This window comes from Oncorhynchus clarkii, chromosome 32 (assembly GCF_045791955.1).
Source record: "Oncorhynchus clarkii lewisi isolate Uvic-CL-2024 chromosome 32, UVic_Ocla_1.0, whole genome shotgun sequence".
Classification (NCBI taxonomy): domain Eukaryota; kingdom Metazoa; phylum Chordata; class Actinopteri; order Salmoniformes; family Salmonidae; genus Oncorhynchus; species Oncorhynchus clarkii.
The window spans coordinates 13,771,421-13,791,769 of NC_092178.1; the positions used below are offsets into that span (position 1 = coordinate 13,771,421).

The 20,349-nt window shown below is 42.6% G+C and overlaps 1 protein-coding gene across 1 annotated transcript; it reads left to right on the top strand.

Annotated features, from left to right (window-relative positions):
* The first annotated feature begins 5,042 nt into the window (after positions 1–5,042).
* Positions 5,043–7,794, top strand: LOC139392311 (homeobox protein XHOX-3-like). Its single transcript, XM_071140210.1, has 3 exons — positions 5,043–5,415; positions 6,524–6,759; positions 7,267–7,794. Exons 1-3 carry the CDS (start codon positions 5,043–5,045, stop codon positions 7,792–7,794), a joined length of 1,137 nt encoding a protein of 378 aa, XP_070996311.1.
* The last annotated feature ends 12,555 nt before the right edge of the window (positions 7,795–20,349 follow it).

The following is a 20,349-nucleotide window of genomic DNA, read 5'->3' on the forward strand; positions in this document are numbered from 1 at the left end:
AGTCATCTTAGCCCAGCTAAGACCTAGAATTTTGGGCAACCAATCGCAGTGCTCCAATGGATAGCAATTGTCTTCAAGTCCCACACCTTGGACAATCTCATGTTTAGACTGTATGAAAGCTACCGAGGGTTATGACAAAAACTGAGAGTTTTCTTTAAAAAGGAAATGCTTCAACAGTTAAATAATTGAAGAGTGCACCAGGAGTAGTGGAGTAATGCCCACAAGGCCATATACATGCCCCTTCAGATTAGCCCTGTTAAAAAATAAAACAAATATTTATATTTTTTGTTGTTGTTTCTCTGTAATAGACTAGCCACCAAGCAATTTTATGAAGTTGCCTTTAGCTAGCCCAGATAGGTTCCTAATCTGCCAACCTCATAACTAACTACCAATAAGTCATTTCAGGCTACCAATCAGTTAGAGTAGCTAGAGGGTCTAACTACTTTAGCTGACATGCCCAGGCAGGTCACCCGTGATACAAGTCAGCATTTGATGTCCATCCATGTCTGAGGACTATAGGAGATGACGTGGAAAAGGCCACTATGGGAAACAGTGAGCACTGTTATCTTCAAGATGAGAAGCCTGTTTATACTGAACAAAAATATAAAAGCAATATGCAACATTTTCAAAGATTTTACTGAGTTACAGTTACAAATAAATAAACAAGGCCTTCATCTATGGATTTCACATGACTTGGCAGGGGTGAAGCTATGGGTGGGCCTGGTAGGGCATAGGTCCACTCGCTGGTTAGCCAGGTCCAACCAACAGCCAATCAGGATGATTTTTTCCCCACAAAAGGGCTTCATTACAGACAGAAACACTCCTCAGCCCCCCCCCCCCCCCCCCCTCTCCTTAGACGATCCTGCAGGTGAGGAAGCGGATGTACAGGTCCTGGGCTGACGTAGTTACATGTGGTCTGCAGTTGTAAGGCCAGATGGATGTACTGCCAAATTCTCTAAAATGACGTTGGCCTCCAACGAGCTTATGATAGAGAAATTAACAATCAAACTGCACATTTTAGAGTGGCCTTGTATTGTCTCCAGCACAAGGTGCACCTGTGTAATGATCATGCTGTTTAATCTGCTTCTTGACATGCCACACCTGTCAGACAGGTGGATTATCTTGGTAAAGTAAAAATGCTCACTAACAGGGATGTAAACAAATGTGTGCACAGAATTTATAGAAATACGCTTTTGTGCATATGGAACATTTCTGGGATCTTTTATTTCAGCTCATGAAAAATGGGACCAACACTTTACATGTTGTGTTGATATTGCCTGGCTGGTTCCTGAGGACAAGAAAAAATGAGCAAAAACAGGAGTTAATCATATCGAAATCAATATGAGTTCATCTGCCAAAATGAAGACAAAATGCTATGCAGACATAATTATTATGTTGTAGAATAACAACTGACATGAAGTGGTTGTCAGCAGCAGCCCGAAAGAGAGATCTTCTGCCTCTGATAGCTGAGTTACTGCCAGACTCTGAGCCAAATGTAGATAGTGTTTTAAAAGTCATTTAATGATTAACTAGGCTATTGAATCACCAAGACTTATTATAAACAATTTATTAGGTAGCATAGCGGTTAGAGCTTTGGGCCAGTAACCTGCATTTCAGGAATCACAGTAGCAAGTACTCCTGGTTAGGGGTGGTATGCACCCCAAAAATCTGAGGATGGCTGAGGAGTGGTCTGGAGGGGGGCTAGGGCCCCTGACTATATGTTTTTCAAACACCTGAAACAGCTTTTTCCTGCAATCTAGAGCCATAATCATTATGCTTAATTCTATGTAAAATATACATATATATTATTTTTCTGCTTATCTAAGCGTAGGATACCTCTTCAGCTGTCTGCATGCTCCTATACTGAACAAAAATGTAAACACAACATGAAAAGTGTTGGTCGTATGTTTCGTGGGCTGAAATAAAAGATCCCAGGAATTTTCCATAAGCTTACTTCTCTCACATTTTGTGCACATATTTCTTTACATTCATGTTAGTGAGCATTTCTCCTTCGCCAAGATAATCCATTCGCCTGACTGGTGTGGCATATCAAGAAGCTGATTAAACAGCAGGATCATTGCACAGGTGCACCTTGTGCTGGGTACAATGAAAGGCCACTCTAAAATGTGCAGTTTTGTCACACAACACAATGCCATAGACGTCTCAAATTTTGAGGGAGCATGCAATCGGCATGCTGACTGCAGGAATATCCGCCAGAGCTGCTGCCAGAGAATGTAATGTTAATTTCTCTACCAGAAGCTGCCTCCAAAGTATTTTAGTGAATCTGGCAATGTGTCCCACCGGCCTCACAACCGCAGGCCACGTGTGGGTGAGCTGATGTCAACGCTGTTGACAGAGTGCACCATAATGGCGGTGGGGTTATGGTATTGGCAGGCATTAGCTACGGACATCGAACACAATTGCATTTTATCAATGGCTATTTGAATGCACAAAAATACCTTGGTGAGATCCTGAGGCACATTGTGAGGCCCATTTTTTTCAAGGTATCTGTGACCAACAGATGCATATCTGTATTCCCAGTCATGTGAAATCCATAGATTTCAGAATGAATTTATTTAAATTTGACTGATTTCCTCATATGAACTGTAACTCAGTAAATCTTTTAAATTGTTGCATGTTGCGTTTATATTTTTGTTCAGTACATTATATTCTTAGATATACATATTTATATTTATTAGTAGCCATAATTAATAAATGCAGGGCTCTGTATGGAGCCAATTTCGATTCAGTGAAGAACCCCCAGGGTTCTGATCAGAGGGTTTTATATAGAACTTTTAAAGGTTCCATTTATGAAGCAACCGATAGAACCTTTGTGCAAGTACACATTGGGAGAAGGGTGGAAAATCGGGACGCACACAACCTTGTATACTTAATCTCCGTCAATTAGCTAATAACGGCTTGGTCTGGACGCTTATATAGCCTATCCTTCATAGACAGAATAATCTACTGAGGGTGCTATGCGTAATGGGTAAGCAGAAAACAAACAGAAAGAGAGTTGTAACAGGCCCCAATACGATTCCAGGGCTCAACTTAAAACACCGTGAAATCTTTAAAGTGGTAATATCAAGTTCAACCTCCCCCAAAGGCCATAGCCTTAAAAGCCTTGCCCTTTATCGCTGTGTTTAGTGACTTTTTACTGCGCTAGAGTACATACATCAAAGGGAGTTTAGGAGACAGACGGCCCCCACCCTGACAACATTCACCGCACATGCACGGCCTCGCCTTTATCTGCGCGTGCGTAATCACCCATAGAACACAGGCGCCTGTGCATAGAGAATGTCAGAAATTGTTTTGTTTAAATTTCACAATAATCAAATGATTGACTTTTCCAGTAATGTGTAGCCTTCTAATATACCTTTTTGTGACAAACATTATGCTTATGAAGTGTTTCCCTGTTCAAATATGCCATAGCCCTAATGCAGGCTATAGTATAGCTGGAAAAAACAGAAACAATTACAGTAAAACAATGCTTCATAAATTATAGGCCTTAGTGATAAAAACCTTGTCACAGAGTCCTGTAGCCCATGTTCCTGGTTTTCTAGACTAATATAGCCTAAATGTAATCACAAGTAAAATGGTCAGTAATCGTAACTCTCTCTGGCCACCAGGACTTGACCTCTGAGCACTTTACTTGACACCACTTTAGGGGGGGGGGGGGATTGGGAAGGGGGAGGGAGCGGGAGATTGGGAAGGGGGAGGGAGCCGGATAGGCGCATTGAAATGTGACGAAGATTGCGTGTTCTGTTCCAATTACGCAGCGTTCTATTGACACTTGGACAGGGCACTATTGAGCGAACATCTCAATTTCATTTCATTAGGCGCTTCGTGGCGCTCATGAAGCATGTTGTTCCAAATGGAACATGTTTTAAACGGCTCTATTACTCCCCACTGGTAATGGAACCTGCTTTCACTTCCGTTTAGAATTGCGGTCTCATGGACGTTGTACTATAATAACGTTATTATTTTGATGTCAGATATGCATCGGAGGCCATGATGCTTTTGATTGAAACGCTTGCATTGAATAATGTAATATTATCATGCATTCTTCTTCACATTAGACCTTTTAAAATAACTTTGTTTTGTTTTAGACAAAACATACATCATATTTCCTCAAGAATATTGATATTTCCAAAAATATATATATCTGTAGGCTATTTGCTGACCACGTCACAACTAACAACACAGATAATTTGTCCCTTGTTAAAAATGGAAATAGTTGGTTTAATAATATGGATTACTACATTACAGATTAGGCTACATAACCTGGTGTCCAAGTTATTAGTCAATTATTGATCTTCATAATTTACATATCAATCTTGTTCATCATCTTAATAATTGTGTACCACCTAAGAATTACATGTAGAACCTTTCAAATACATTTTTTGAAAGCATGCATGCAGATTTGTCAGAATGCATCATAATGATTTTGTTTCCTTGTGGAAATTGAGGATTTGAGAACATAGATGTTCAGTGGGCCTGCTATATACTCATGATTCCGGCACAAAATCATTTGCTCGTTAGCTCATGCCGTGTGCATGCCTCATGTGCTTCTACACTCGGGCTCCAAAGCTGCTTGTCTTCCCTATTAGCCCTCGAACCCCCCCCCCCCCCCCCCCCCCAAACCCACTGTTGTGATTGCTCGTTCCATAGAGAAATCCTATTTCTAATTCCTAATTCTATTGCACGTTCTCTGTTTATCCACATCCAATCGATGCGGGGCGTCATCAGGGGTGCCATCATGACGACTGCCCTATTAAGAATGACAGCTCGAGAGAAAGCGAGGGCAATGGTGATCCCTCCCAGAGCTCGTGCTGCACTCTGGAGCGCTCGCCTCGCAGGGTCAGAACGTACATCCCCCTCTCTTCTCTTCTCTCATTTCAATCCATTCCACTTCTCTTTTCTCCACTCTCACGACTGAATCCCGTCGCCACCCGTAGTGTCACAGCCAGATTGGGCTATTTCCATAGTAGCGATTTGGCGCTGGTTTATTCCACGCGCTTTCGTTTGTTCGTTCGTCGGTAATGGAAAACAGAAAAGAGATGGTGATGCTCCCGGAAGGAGGTCAACTTGGCACGGCAGTTGGCAAGACTGGCTCTAATTTGTCGGAAGCAGTTGGAAGCCCCACGCGAGAATCACAAGGCAAAACGGTCCACAGGAACTACTCCAGCCCCGGTTCTGCGCCCTACTCGCGAGACAGAGCGGACGAGGAGGTGAAGAGCGCACGGGGACGCGTGTGCGCCGATATAAGGTCGGTTGGCATGTCCTCTTCAACCGAGAGACATCGATTAGATCACACCAACAAAGAAGCTAGCAGCTCGGACACAGAGTCTGACTTCTATGAAGAAATTGATGTGAGCTGCACGCCAGAAAGCATGGACTACCCCAACGGGAAAGGTAATGCATGGAACGGCGTGGAACTCTTCTTTTCGTTTTCTTCAACACATTGCATGGATGGGATTTTGGACAGCGTAAATGAATGAATGCAATAGATGTCACGCTGTAAACATCGCCAGTAGCCCATTTATGTGCATGCAGCATCCAGAATGAATAAGTAAATTATCGGGTAACATATGCAAGAAATTCTACATGATTGTATTATGGAAAGGGAGTGACAACGACTTACGGAACGTAATTGTTATGTTTTTATAACAACGTTCATTTGGAATGAATGTCACATGAATGAATTTCACTATAGCTGAACTCATGGATTGTTACATCCACACCCATGAGAGATCTCTCTTAGTGTTACACCCCCTTAGCTAGGGTTTTAACCACAGTGTCACTTTTTTAAAACGAGTACACCCGGCGCCAGACAAATTAACCAATTTGCACGAACTAGGCTACTAGTAGAGATTTTAAGTACTAAACAAACCACAAATAAAAATGGTAGACCAAAAAAAAAACGTTTATATGAATTGGTTGGTAGACGGATTGGATTTGTCTGGGGACCAAACCCCTGGAGAACTGACATCAAACTGGTCATGTCTTTATGAAAAATAGGCCCCAAAATAATTGTCTAATGCTTATTAACATATGTATTTTGAGGATGTGTTTTCAAATGAATGGGAAAAAGTAGAGTACACGTTGGACGGATTACTATACATGCATTTGTATTATTTAACCTGCATTTAATTAGGCAAGTCAATCATAGGCCTATGCTATTCTCTTCACATTTATTTCATGAAAATATCGTACTGATATCAAGTAAACAATTATCACAATTATGAATTAATAGAATTGTCCCTTCTGCAGGTATGATATTCATCGATATGGATGGTTTAGTTTACTGTATATAGGCCTAATTTAACATCAGATGCATTTTGGCTAGTTATGGTGCTCTGCTTTCGATTTTTGTCAACCTCAAATCAAACGAAAAATACAGGCTGCAGTGTCAGTTATACAAAAACAAAACGAACAAAAGAAACCGCTGTACAATTGTAGGATACTATTACTATTACTATCGATAACAAACAATCAGATTCATGTTTTGAACCCATTCCAGGTCGAAACGGTGATTCCCCCATCCACCCGAGTGACAGCGGCATGGATCCTGGTAAAATGGGATTGGGCCAGGTTTCGCTGTCCTACGGAGCTGACGCGATGCGACGGTACCGGACAGCCTTTACTCGGGAGCAAATCGGCCGGTTGGAGAAGGAATTCTACCGGGAGAATTACGTGTCCAGGCCGAGGAGATGCGAACTGGCGGCTTCACTAAATTTACCAGAAACCACTATCAAGGTGAGATTAGGGTCTATAATAACAACAACAATATTACAACAACATAATACAATTTCTCGACTACATCTAAACCTATATTATTGTCCATAGAACATATGGCCATATAAAGGACATAGTTTAATTGCGAATCTAAAAATAAAACAATGTAAGTTCGCTTGAAATCATATCAGACAAATCGAGGCCTAGGCTACTCAGACTTTATTTATGTGTGTTCTCAAAACAATGCAGTAAATGCAGGTAGGTGCAGGCAACATTTACCCAAATGAAACGGTGATTCATTTTGTTAATGATTAAACCGAAAACATTTAAGGGTCGAGCTTAAGTATTGACTCATTAATTGGAATTTGCATATGCCTATTGGTCTGGCCACTACTCGCCAACTGTAAGGCCATTTGGAACCCTGCGTAAAGTGCAAAAACAACTGTAAATCCCTCGTCTGTCTCGTCACAGACTGATGTAGGTTCATATTTTACCCCGCCTGTCTGTCTGTATGTCTGTGTTCCATAGGTGTGGTTCCAGAACCGCCGGATGAAGGACAAGCGGCAGCGTCTGGCCATGACGTGGCCTCACCCCGCCGACCCCGCATTCTACACCTACATGATGAGTCACGCGGCCGCCACCGGGAACCTGGGTTACCCCTTCCCGTCCCACCTACCATTACCGTATTACTCCCACCTTGGGGTCGGAGCCGGATCGGCCTCCTCCGCCACCCCATTCTCCAACCCCCTCAGGTCCCTTGACAGTTTCCGGATGTTGTCTCACCCCTACCAGAGGCCGGAGCTTCTGTGTTCGTTCAGGCACCCGCCCCTGTACCCCAGCCCGGCCCACGGCCTCGGTCCCGGGGGGAGCCCCTGCTCCTGCCTCGCCTGTCACTCCGCTCAATCAAACGGCCTTCAACAGAGGCCTACCGGGTCAGATTTCCCGTGCTCCCCAACGAGCAGGACTGACGCGTTTTTGACGTTTACTCCGTCGGTGCTGAGCAAGTCCTCGCCGGGGACTTTGGACCAGAGAGAGGAGGTGCCATTGAACAGATAAAACGAAGAGAGCACATCCACATGTGTTCATTGGACTGGGTCAAACAAGCGCAGAAGAGGGCCATAATCTTTTATCAAACTTAGAGAAAAAAACATGAACATGACCCAAACAGCATGAATACAACGATCACGTGGAGCATACTCCATACAAGCAGCAGCATAAACGACAGATACCGCAGTGCGCGCTGTTACATACACCTGCTACTACAAAAAGGAGAGATGAACGCGCTCAGGCGCAAACAATTTGCCTATTTTGTTTTTAAGCTATATGTTTTCTAGCACCAACGCGACGATCTCACACATCATGACAGTCTATCCACTGAAAAATAATAATTTCAGTTGTAAAACCCCATGCAGACTATGAAACATTATGAGATCGGACAAAAAACACATTTGATTTATTGAAGATTAATTTGGTGCGAGGAAAGAGAGAGCCCGGGTGGACTGGGAATTACAGACAACCGTTTATCTCCGTGATGGATGGCGTTAACGATTAATCTTTAGGCCTATCTATAGTCTCTTCAGATTTCCAAATTGACCTGTTTTGTAAATTTCACTAGAATGGTCTATTCCAACTTCCTTTTTAACAAGGGAATGTGTTAACAGACTGCACCGTCTCATTATGGCTCTCTATCTCCCTACCCGAGCCTCCCTTTCTGACGTGTTGGGGCCGAAATGTGCAGATGCTGGTAAAATTAGTAAGTGATGTAGGCCTATACGTACGTGGTGGATGGGTTTTGAGTGTTGAATAAATGATAATACCGGCGCGCGCGGAGGCGGTGGAGGGTTCGTTGCTGCCAAACCGTAACAAGGCGTCAGGGGAACGGATTAGCTCGCGCTGGCTTGACGGGGAAGAGGAGGAGAGGTGACGGGAGTCTGAGAAGAGGACGAGGGAGAAACGGAGAGGAGGATATAGAAGGGAAAGGGAAGAGAGAAGTCATTGGACAATCACTCCAGGCAAATTAGGCCGAGTTCGTTTGCTCGAGCTGCTGATCTCACCCATATACCCTCGACTGAACACTTGCCACCTCTCTCCCCCTGCCTCCCCAATTCTTCTGCATCCTACTTCACCCTCAGCCAATGTTCATAATACCGAATGCTTGGATCAATGCATTTATAACGACTGATTCTGAAAGAAAAGCCTTATATTTATTAGCCTACTCATTCTAAAATATTTGGGGGAAATTGCTATTATTTCTTTATGTCAATTTCTCGCTTTGCACTGTTACTGACATAGTATTTCATCGAAATAACCCTGTCATGTTTTATGGGTAGTACTGTAAAAAGGCTCAAGAGAGCGAATTCATATAGGTGCAGAACTCAGAACTCATTTTTGCTGAATAAATTGTTGGATTGTTCTGGACTTCAAATTTGCAATAAACAGCATTTCAAACGACAACATCTATCGAATGTTTTATTTTATGACTCATTATAGGCCTACTATTTTGAATCAAAGGAAGACCTGCATGTAGAATTCTACTCTAAATCAAATGAAAATATTCTCCCAAAATGTTATTCCTATTCTATTGATATGGAACGAATTCATAGCTCATTGTAAGGCCTAAAGTAATATAAATAACTGAAGTGACCGGTGTCAAAACAGAGATGCTGGGCCTCGTCTTGTGATGTGCGCGCGAGATTGTGTGGCAGCTAAGTGGTCCCCGGGCTCCGTTAACGCCCGTCATATTTTCTCCACTGGTTAATAGACAACAGCAGAATTAGTTGTCTCGAAAATATATTGGAATGCAAAAGATCGATGATCTAACCTGCTCCACCAATCAGCCCGAGCTTAATTGGCTGCATTTGACTTGTAAATTGAGGCGCGCGCTCAATGTAAGCGAGAGCTTCCTGGATATAATGGGACACATTTGGAAAAGACTAGTACCACGAGCTCAAATAGGGTTCTAATAGGCGTTTACATCGTCGAAAGGGTAGATTAGAAGTTATTTCAGCAAATGAAAATTGAAAATGTGACATTTAAGTGGAAGGTGGATAAAGCATTCCAATAGATTATGCCGTGTAAAACGCAGTACCAATACATTTTCCCTATAACTATGCAACAAGGCTAAAATAAGACTAATTAAGTCATGATCGTTCTCCAATTAACTAATTTCCAATCGTTATCTAACGAATAAACCAGACAAGATTACACTACGGTTGGTTTTACTTAGCCTACCATTTTAGGAAGAAACAGTCTATGGCCTTATTATAGAGATACCGTTTAGGTCATTTAGCAGATGCTCTTATCCAGAACAATTAGGATTAAGCGCCTTGCTCAAGGGAACATTGACAGATGTTCTACCTAGTCTGCATGGGGATTCGAACCAGCGACCTTTCGGTTACTGGCCAACCGCGCTTAACAGCTCGGGTACCTGCGGCCCAAACTCTTCCTTTCCCTTTCCAATAACCACACTCTTCTAAAATATATTAGCACATATCTATTTTTGTATCTGTAGAAAAATTATGTGTAGGCTAATTATTCGTTAGATTCTCCCATTCCGCGGTCATATCCGTGTGTCACGAGGTTCGTCCTAATCAGACAGCGCCGGCGAGCCCCCTCCCCCCTGATATACCCTCCACCCCACGCGCGAAGGTGTGATTGATCGCCTTATTAAGTGGAGTTCTTGTAAGTGTGACCGAGCTGATTAAAATGCATATGTTTGGAATAATACACCGTTTAAACAGCCCGGGACGGGCGAAACCACAAGACAGATTTGTGTAAACTATCACGCCATATTTTAGCCTGATATGGAGGTTGCAGGACGGAAAGGAAAATAGTTTTGGTTTGCATAATAAAATAATAATGTAAAATAAAATGTAAACGAAATACATATTCAAATGCATCGGCCATTTCAAAATGGTGTCCCATTGGACAGTGACAGTGTGAGTTATGGGCAGCAGCCAGGATCTCATTTTGGTTATCCCATTCAGTAGCAGCCACCCCCACCATATGATCATATTTTCAAACGCGCGTCACATTGCCGGAAAGACACATAAAAGTGATACAAATTACAACCACATTTAACCAACAACTCATATGGATCCCCAGCTCTCCCTCGCTACAGTTGAATACTCAATGGACTAATCCACCATCAACACGCAATTTAATCGCTGGAAGACAGTATAGACTACGACCGAACGGCTGCTATATTGCGGACATAACAGCAATTACATCGGTCTTATAAGATGTTATTAGTGAGAATTGGCTCCGGGCTCGTCGGATCCCTGACTAGCACAAAGCTTCTTGGTAGGGGAGGTGCGGAGCAGCTGTCCACTGGAGAGAGAAAAAAACAAAGTCATTCTATCGGAGGCTGCTGCGGCTGCTGTTTAAATTGTATTACATTCTAATTTACAGGCCCTTGTCATAGCGCGCGGGGCTGGCTAGGGGAGGCGTGGATGGACCAATCACTGAGTAATGATGATGAATGGGGAATTAAACTCCATACAAGCAAGACAATTTAAGCCTTCATCTGTTTAAATAGGCTTCCAATATCATTTGGAAACGGAGGTCACGTTAAATCAATCGGGCGATGTGTGAAAGTCGTTTTCGGTGGCGTCTTTATCAACATTATTTACGGTGCACGGGAGAGGGCTTTTATACCGGGCATTACGGGAGAGGGAGGGGGGAGGAGGGAGAAGGGCCCGGCTGCTCAGAGCTGGTGACATGAGGGAGTGGGGGGTGCCTCTTCAATTGTCACCGGTTATTTTATTCAGGTGGAACTAAACAGGTTGTAGACTAGCTATAGCGTTTGTTGATGTGAGTCAACTCAGACTGGCACTTAACGATTTCCCTCACCTAATAGAGCTATATGGATATTAAGCTAGAGTTTAACGGACCAATATTTTATTTATGCATGTTTACACCATATGTGTATGCACAATGTAGCCCCAGAGACACGCCATTGGATGATTGAGTAATTCACTGACTTAATGGTTCCTTAACAAATAGGCTTTTACTCACTCAAACTGTTCTTCACAAGCACTTCAGGGATGCACCACCAATTTGGCATGACAAGGTCGGTACCTAGGCCTACACCAGCTAACAACAAAAGCTCCCACATCTGTAGATAATGTTCCCTTAAGATTCTCATTAGGTCATTAATTAACATTTTCATAGAAATGTTCCCGTGATGTGAAAGGAATGTTTCCAAGAGATCCTTCCCTCAATGTCAAATAAAACTTACCCAGAATGTGGTTAAGTGTGGTTGTTCTCAGAATGTAAGATACTAATGTTCTAGACATGTTTCATGAGAACGTTGCAAGATCTCTCCTGTGTCCAGTTTTCTGAGGGTTAGGAAAATATTCCATCAACATCCCCCCAAAATAAATCTTAGCTCTATTACAATTACACTCAATAAAGACTTTTATTGATCATAGTGATTCAGGAGTATTACTAAAACAGGTTAACATGCCCCACCAACATTAAACAACTATAGTGAAAGCACTAGCTGAAATAAGTACATGACGACAATAGTCAGATTAACCAGTAGTTGTCAAGGCCATAGTGGCATAGCAGGAAACTCAGCATACCGAGTTCAAATTCCAGGTGAGGACTGTTGAATAGTAATTTCTGTATAAATTAAAATGCACAATATGTGTCAAATAGGCCTATGTAAAATGAAAACACACGTTAAAAGCACTGTGTGTGAGAGTAGGAAAAATCCCTTCCATTTGTAGCTGTATCAAAGTGGAAATCTCGACAAAAAAACGGTTACAAAATCTGATGTGGAAGTTCCACACGTTGCTGATTGTTCCGCTGACATCACATGACCACCGTTACAATGATCATCACGATACTTACCAGGATTCTTCCAGAATGGCGTGAGTGAAACAGCAAAAGCTTTTGGGTTTGGTATTTCACATGATGTAGCGTACACTGCTGTATAAATACATTCTTTCTGGCAGATTGCCTTTACTACATGTAGATGGGCTACCTCTCTGCTCCCTCCCCAAACGTGCTGTAGATCTATGGTTTTCCCTGTAGGTTTATGGGCCTATGGCCTCGACATTGGTCTACATTTGAACAATTCTCCCCTGTGCATTACCCTTCCCCCTCCACTCCCTGTGTCTGGTCCTGACTGTTACCCCTCACCACCCTGACCATCCATCCTCTCCTGTCACCCCCCCCCCCCCCCCACCATTTGGGGATCCAGGAGTATAGGTAGGAGTATAGGAAGGAGTATAGGTAGTAGAATAGGTAGTATAGGTAGGAGTATAGGAAGGAGTATAGGTAGTAGAATAGGTAGTATAGGAAGGAGTATAGGTAGGAGTATAGGAAGGAGTATAGGTAGTAGAATAGGTAGTATAGGTAGGATTATAGGTAGGAGTATAGGTAGGGGTATATTTAGGAGTATAAGTAGTAGTATAGGTAGGGGTATATTTAGGAGTATAAGTAGTAGTATAGGTAGGGGTATAGGTTGAAGTACAGGTAGTAGTATAGGTAGGAGTATAAGTGGTAGTATAGGTAGGGGTATAGGTTGAAGTACAGGCAGTAGTACAGGTAGTAGTGTAGGTAGGAGTATGGGTAGGAGTGACCATACCAATCATTCTGCTGGCTACATCAGGGTCTGAACGTTTCCTATTCAGCATGCTGATAGTGATGTGATAGAGTTGTTATAGTTATCATTATCTTGTTGTTCCCCAGCTTGCTCCATCACATCATCTGTTTGTGGAACACAGCCTGTGGAACTCATACATCACATCTTCTGTTTGTGGAACACAGCCTGTGGAATTCATACATCACATCATCTGTTTGTGGAACACAGCCTGTGGAACTCAAACATCACATCATCTGTTTGTGGAACACAGCCTGTGGAACTCAAACATCACATCATCTGTTTGTGGAAAACAGCCTGTGGAATTCATACATCACATCATCTGTTTGTGGAACACAGCCTGTGGAATTCATACATCACATCATCTGTTTGTGGAACACAGCCTGTGGAATTCATACATCACATCATCTGTTTGTGGAACACAGCCTGTGGAATTCATACATCACATCATCTGTTTGTGGAACACAGCCTGTGGAATTCATACATCACATCTTCTGTTTGTGGAACACAGCTTATGGAATTCATACATCACATCTTCTGTTTGTGGAACACAGCCTGTGGAATGCATACATCACATCTTCTGTTTGTGGAACACAGCTTATGGAATTCATACATCACATCATCTGTTTGTGGAACACAGCCTGTGGAATTCATACATCACATCATCTGTTTGTGGAACACAGCCTGTGGAATTCATACATCACATCTTCTGTTTGTGGAACACAGCTTATGGAATTCATACATCACATCTTCTGTTTGTGGAACACAGCTTATGGAATTCATACATCACATCTTCTGTTTGTGGAACACAGCCTGTGGAATTCATACATCACATCTTCTGTTTGTGGAACACAGCTTATGGAATTCATACATCACATTTTCTGTTTGTGGAACACAGCTTATGGAATTCATACATCACATCTTCTGTTTGTGGAACACAGCGTATGGAACTCACCCAGATCATGCAACATTGTTTAAAAATAATTTAATAAGCACTTTGTTTTATGGGGGAGTGTTATTGTTTTACGACCCTCTGGGCAGCCAATGGCTTTGCAGATCGGTCCAGCTCTCCACACATCATTTTATTTTACTGCATGTTGGCCGCTTTACTGCTCGGCAACGGCTTCACTGATGGCGGCAGGGAAAGTTTTCCCGCTCGTTCCCAGAGAATCATCATAAGGAGAGAGAACGTAAACACACACACAGAGGGAAAACGTTCAAAAGCAGTAATATCTTCACACAGTTATATTGTGCACAGCCACACAGTTATATTGTACACAGCCACACAGTTATATTGTGCACAGCCACACAGTAATATTGTACACAGCCACACAGTAATATTGTACACAGCCACACAGTAATATTGTGCACAGCCACACAGTAATATTGTACACAGCCACACAGTAATATTGTACACAGCCACACAGTTATATTGTACACAGCCACACAGTTATATTGTGCACAGCCACACAGTTATATTGTGCACAGCCACACAGTTATATTGTACACAGCCACACAGTTATATTGTGCACAGCCACACAGTAATATTGTACACAGCCACACAGTTATATTGTACACAGCCACACAGTTATATTGTGCACAGCCACACAGTAATATTGTACACAGCCACACAGTTATATTGTACACAGCCACACAGTTATATTGTACACAACCACACAGTTATATTGTACACAGCCACACAGTTATATTGTACACAGCCACACAGTAATATTGTACACAGCCACACAGTAATATTGTACACAGCCACACAGTAATATTGTACACAGCCACACAGTTATATTGTACACAGCCACACAGTTATATTGTGCACAGCCTCACAGTAATATTGTACACAGCCACACAGTTATATTGTACACAGCCACACAGTTATATTGTACACAACCACACAGTTATATTGTACACAGCCACACAGTAATATTGTACACAGCCACACAGTAATATTGTACACAGCCACACAGTTATATTGTACACAGCCACACAGTTATATTGTACACAGCCACACAGTTATATTGTACACAACCACACAGTTATATTGTACACAGCCACACAGTTATATTGTACACAGCCACACAGTTATATTGTACACAGCCACACAGTCGAGCAGTAATGTTGTTGTGGACCATAGAAGGAGTCCTAGGTCTTTGACACTCTGGTTTCTGTAAGACTCAACAGCTTTGGGTTACATTGATATCCTCAGTGAGAATGTGCCATATGACAGTGAATATCAACCATTAAATATGTAAATCAAATGTTATGGAGACCACGTCATGTTGTTTTTGAGTAGAAAGAGTTTACAGTGAATGTGTTTGGGTGGTTTTCTGTGTTTGAGGATTGATCAGTATTGTCTGGTGGGTATTTGGTCAATATTGTATATGGATGAAAAAATACACTGACAATGTGCTCTTCTGTGGCAGCTGGTATAGACAACCTTTTGCCCTTTGCTACCTGTGTGTGTGTGGGAGTACCGCTTTGTGTATGTGTGTGTGTGTGTTTCTATGTTTGTGTACTGCTTTGTGTGTGTGTGTTTCTTTGTGTGTGTGTGTGTGTGTGTGTCTGTGTGTGTGTGTGTTTATATGTGTGTGTGTTTGTGTACTGCTTTGTGTGTGTGTGTTTCTTTGTGTGTGTGTGTGTGTGTATGGGTGTGTGTATGGGTGCGTAATGTATTGTGTCCCGTGACCGTCACGCTCGGCCTGCTGCACCCCTCCAGAAGTACTGGGATGTCTGGGCTTCCCCCTCTACCTGCTCGTCCCTTCGACCCACGGTCAGCCTGCTGCACCCCTCCAGAAGTACTGGGATGTCTGGGCTTCCCCCTCTACCTGCTCGTCCCTTCGACCCACGCTCAGCCTGCTGCACCCCTCCAGAAGTACTGGGATGTCTGGGCTTCCCCCTCTACCTGCTCGTCCCTTCGACCCACGGTCAGCCTGCTGCACCCCTCCAGAAGTACTGGGATGTCTGGGCTTCCCCCTCTACCTGCTCGTCCCTTCGACCCACGGTCAGCCTGCTGCACCCCTCCAGAAGTACTGGGATGTCTGGGCTTCCCCCTCTACCTGCTCGTCCCTTCGACCCACGGTCAGCCTGCTGCACCCCTCCAGAAGTACTGGGATGTCTGGGCTTCCCCCTCTACCTGCTCGTCCCTTCGACCCACGCTCAGCCTGCTGCACCCCTCCAGAAGTACTGGGATGTCTGGGCTTCCCCCTCTACCTGCTCGTCCCTTCGACCCACGGTCAGCCTGCTGCACCCCTCCAGAAGTACTGGGATGTCTGGGCTTCCCCCTCTACCTGCTCGTCCCTTCGACCCACGGTCAGCCTGCTGCACCCCTCCAGAAGTACTGGGATGTCTGGGCTTCCCCCTCTACCTGCTCGTCCCTTCGACCCACGGTCAGCCCAAACTGCTGAGTCGCTCTGACCACTGACTGCTGACCAATGAGCACAGTTTTGTGACATCAATTGTCCTAATTGACCATCCTGTAAGAGCATTTCAACAGAATGAAAAAAGGAGTTGACCCTGCCCACCAGTAGAACAGGGTCAGATATTTTATTTTCACCCTTAAAGACACTAGTGAAAGTCCACCCCCCCAATCTTCGCATTCTGCTCCACATTTTCAAAGTAAAAGAAAATGAACAGTTAAGACATTCTAGTGTGTGTGTGTGTGTGTGTGTGTGGTGTGTGTTCAGGGGGTTACAAGTGTGTTCACACCCCTTCACCTTTTCACCATTTTGTTAAGTTACAGCCTAAATTTAAAAATGATTAAATAGGGATTTGTTTTGTCACTGGCCAACACACAATAGCCCCTAATGTCAAAGTGGAATTATGTTCTTCAAAATGTTTACAAATTCATAAAAAATTAAACGTCTTGAGTCAATAAGTATTCAACCCCTTTGTTATGGCAAGACTAAATAAGTTCAGTAATAAAAATGTGCTTAACGAGTCACATAATAAGTTGCATGGACTCGTCCATTCGATGTGGAATAACAGTTTTTAACATTATTTTTGAATGACTACCTCATCTCTGTACCCCACACATACAGATATCTGTAAGGTCCCTCAGTTGAGCAGTTAATTTCAAACACAGATTCAACCACAAAGACCAGGGAGGTTTTCCAATGCCTGTTTACAACAAGGCACTAAAGTTATCCTGCAAAACACGTGGCAAAGCAATTCACTTTTTGTCATGAATACAAAGTATTATGTTTGGGGCAAATCCAATACAACACATTACTGAATACCACTCTCCATATTTTCAAGCATAGTGGTGGCTGCATCATGTTATGGGTATGCTTGGGGAGTTTTTCAGGATAAAAAATAAACGGAATAGAGCTAAGCACAAGCAAAATTCTAGAGGAAAACCTGGTTTAGTCTGCTTTCCACCAGACCCTGGAAGATGAATTCACCTTTCAGCTGGACAATAACCTAAAACTCAAGTCCAAATCTAAACTGGAGTTGCTTACTAAGAAGACAGTGAATGTTCCTGAGTGGCCGAGTAACATTTTGGACTCAAATCTACCTGAAAATCTAATGGCAAGACCTGAAAATGGTCGTCTAGCAATAATCAACAACCATTTTGACAGAGTTTGAAGAATTTTGAAAAGAATAATGGGCAAATGTTGCACAATCCAGGTGTGGAAAGCTCTTAGGTCGTGTCTACACCTGACACCTACATGCGACTTCTGCTATCAGAATACGAAGATTGCATTGAAAAGACGGGTCTAGACGCACAAAAGTGTCTTTGTGGTGTGATTGTGTTCAGATCTTTCTGACCACTTCATGAGGTGGTCAGGGATGCATTATGTGTGGATTTCTCCTCAGTCTGAATGCAATCAGGCTACCGAAAGTGCATACAGTTGGTGACGTCATCAGAACTCCTCCCACAAGTCTTCAGAAAACTTGTGTTTTGGACCGAGAGGCACCATTTCATTATGATGTTGGAAGAAATACATTCCTAGAGTGTGAGGAACGTGTTTGCTGGTCTCATAAAATGCTAGCCAGCTAGCTAATATTTAGAAAATATATTTTCTAGAGTTATGCTAACCTACAGAGGTTAGCTGGCTTGTTAGCTACAGTAGTTAACAACTAATGGCAGTAGCTGTGTTATAATATTTTGCCTATTCCACCATTTGCCTTCTGGCATTTGAATATAGTATGGCAATAGGGAATCCGGACACATTGTGGACACATTTAAACGTAGATACATGACAGAATTCCATGATCAGAACTCTAAAGCTGCATGTACTCTCAAGTCTAGACCCGGCCTTATAGATTTACCCAGAAAGACTAACAGCTGTAATCGCTACCAAAGACGCTTAAAGAAAGTATTGGCTCACGGGTGTGAATACTTATGTTAATGAGATATTTCTGTGTTTCATTTTCAATAAATTTGCAAAAATGTCTAAAAACTTGTTTTCACTTTGTCATGATGGGGTACTGTGTGTAGACGGGTGAGAAAAATACATACAGTACCAGTCAAAAGTTGGACACACCTACTCATTCAAGGGATATTAACTTTATTTTTGACTATTTTCTACATTGTAGAACAATAGAGAAGACATCAGAACTATGAAATAACACATATGAAATCATATAGTAGCCACCCTTTGCCTTGATGACAGCTTTGCACACTCTTGGCATTCTCTCAATCAGCTTCACCTGGAATGCTTTTCCAACTGTCTTGAAGGAGTTCACACATATGCTGAGCACTTGATGGCTGCTTTTCCTTCACTCTGCAGGTCCAACTCATCCCAAACCATCTCAATTGGTTTGAGGTCGGGTGATTGTGGAGGCCAGGTCATCTGATGCAGCACTCCATCACTCTCCTTCTTGGTCAAATAGCCCTTATACAGCCTGGAGGTGTATTGAGTCATTGTCTTGTTGGAAGACAAATGATAGTCCCACAAAGCGCAAACCAGATGGGATAGAGTATCACTACGGAATGCTGTGGTAGCCATGCTGGTTAAGCTTGCCTTGAAAATCCAAATAACTCACAGACAGTGTAACCAGCAAAGCACCCCCACACCATCACACCTCCTCCTCCATGCTTCACGGTGGGAACCACACATGCGGAGATCATCCGTTCACCTACTCTGCGTCTCACAAAGACACAGCAGTCTCAAATATGGAGTCATCAGACCAAAGGACATATTTCCACCGGTTTAATGTCCAATGCTCGTACAAGCAAGTCTCTTCTTATTACTTCTTATTATTGGTGTCCTTCAGTAGTGGTTTCTTAGCAGCAATTAGACCATGAAGGCCTGATTCACGCAGTCTCCTCTGAACAGTTGATGTTGAGATGTGTCTGTTACTTGAACTCTGTGAAGCATTTATTTGGGCTGCAATTTCTGAGGCTGGTAAGTCTGTGGCGGTCCTCATGAGAGCCACTTTCATCATAGCACATGATGGTTTTTGTGACTGCACTTGAAAAAACGTTAAAAGTTCTTGAAATTTTCCGTATTGACTGACCTTTATGTCTTAAAGTAATGATGGACTGTCGTTTCTCTTTGCTTATTTGAGCTGTTTTTGCCATAATATGGACTTTGTCTTTTACCAAATAGGGCTATCTTCTGTATACCTCCCCTACCTTGTCACAACACAACTGATTGGCTCAAATGCATTAAGAACTAAATAAATTCCACAAATGAACTTTTAACAAGGCATACCTGTTAATTGAAATGCATTCCAGGTAACTACCTCATGAGGCAAAGGTTGGCTACTTTGAAGAATCTCAATTATAACATATATTTTGATTTGTTTAACTATTTTTTGGTTATTACATGATTCCATGTGTTATTTCATAGTTTTCATGTCTTCAATATTATTCTACAATGTAGAAAATAGTGAAGAAAATTAATAAAACCCCTTGAATGACTAGGTGTGTCCAAACCTTTGACTGGTACTGTATATTTAATCCATTTTGAACTCAGCCTGTAACCCAACAAAATGTGGAATACGTCAAGGGGTTTGAATACTTTCTGAAGGCTCTGTAAGTG

What these genes read in the sequence shown, in the direction of transcription:
- LOC139392311 (XM_071140210.1), top strand. Translation starts at nt 5,043, where the DNA reads ATGGAAAACAGAAAAGAGATGGTGATGCTCCCGGAAGGAGGTCAACTT. An exon ending in GGACTACCCCAACGGGAAAG is followed by an intron (nt 5,416 to 6,523) that starts GTAATGCATGGA and finishes AACCCATTCCAG; the next exon opens with GTCGAAACGGTGATTCCCCC. An exon ending in TACCAGAAACCACTATCAAG is followed by an intron (nt 6,760 to 7,266) that starts GTGAGATTAGGG and finishes TGTGTTCCATAG; the next exon opens with GTGTGGTTCCAGAACCGCCG.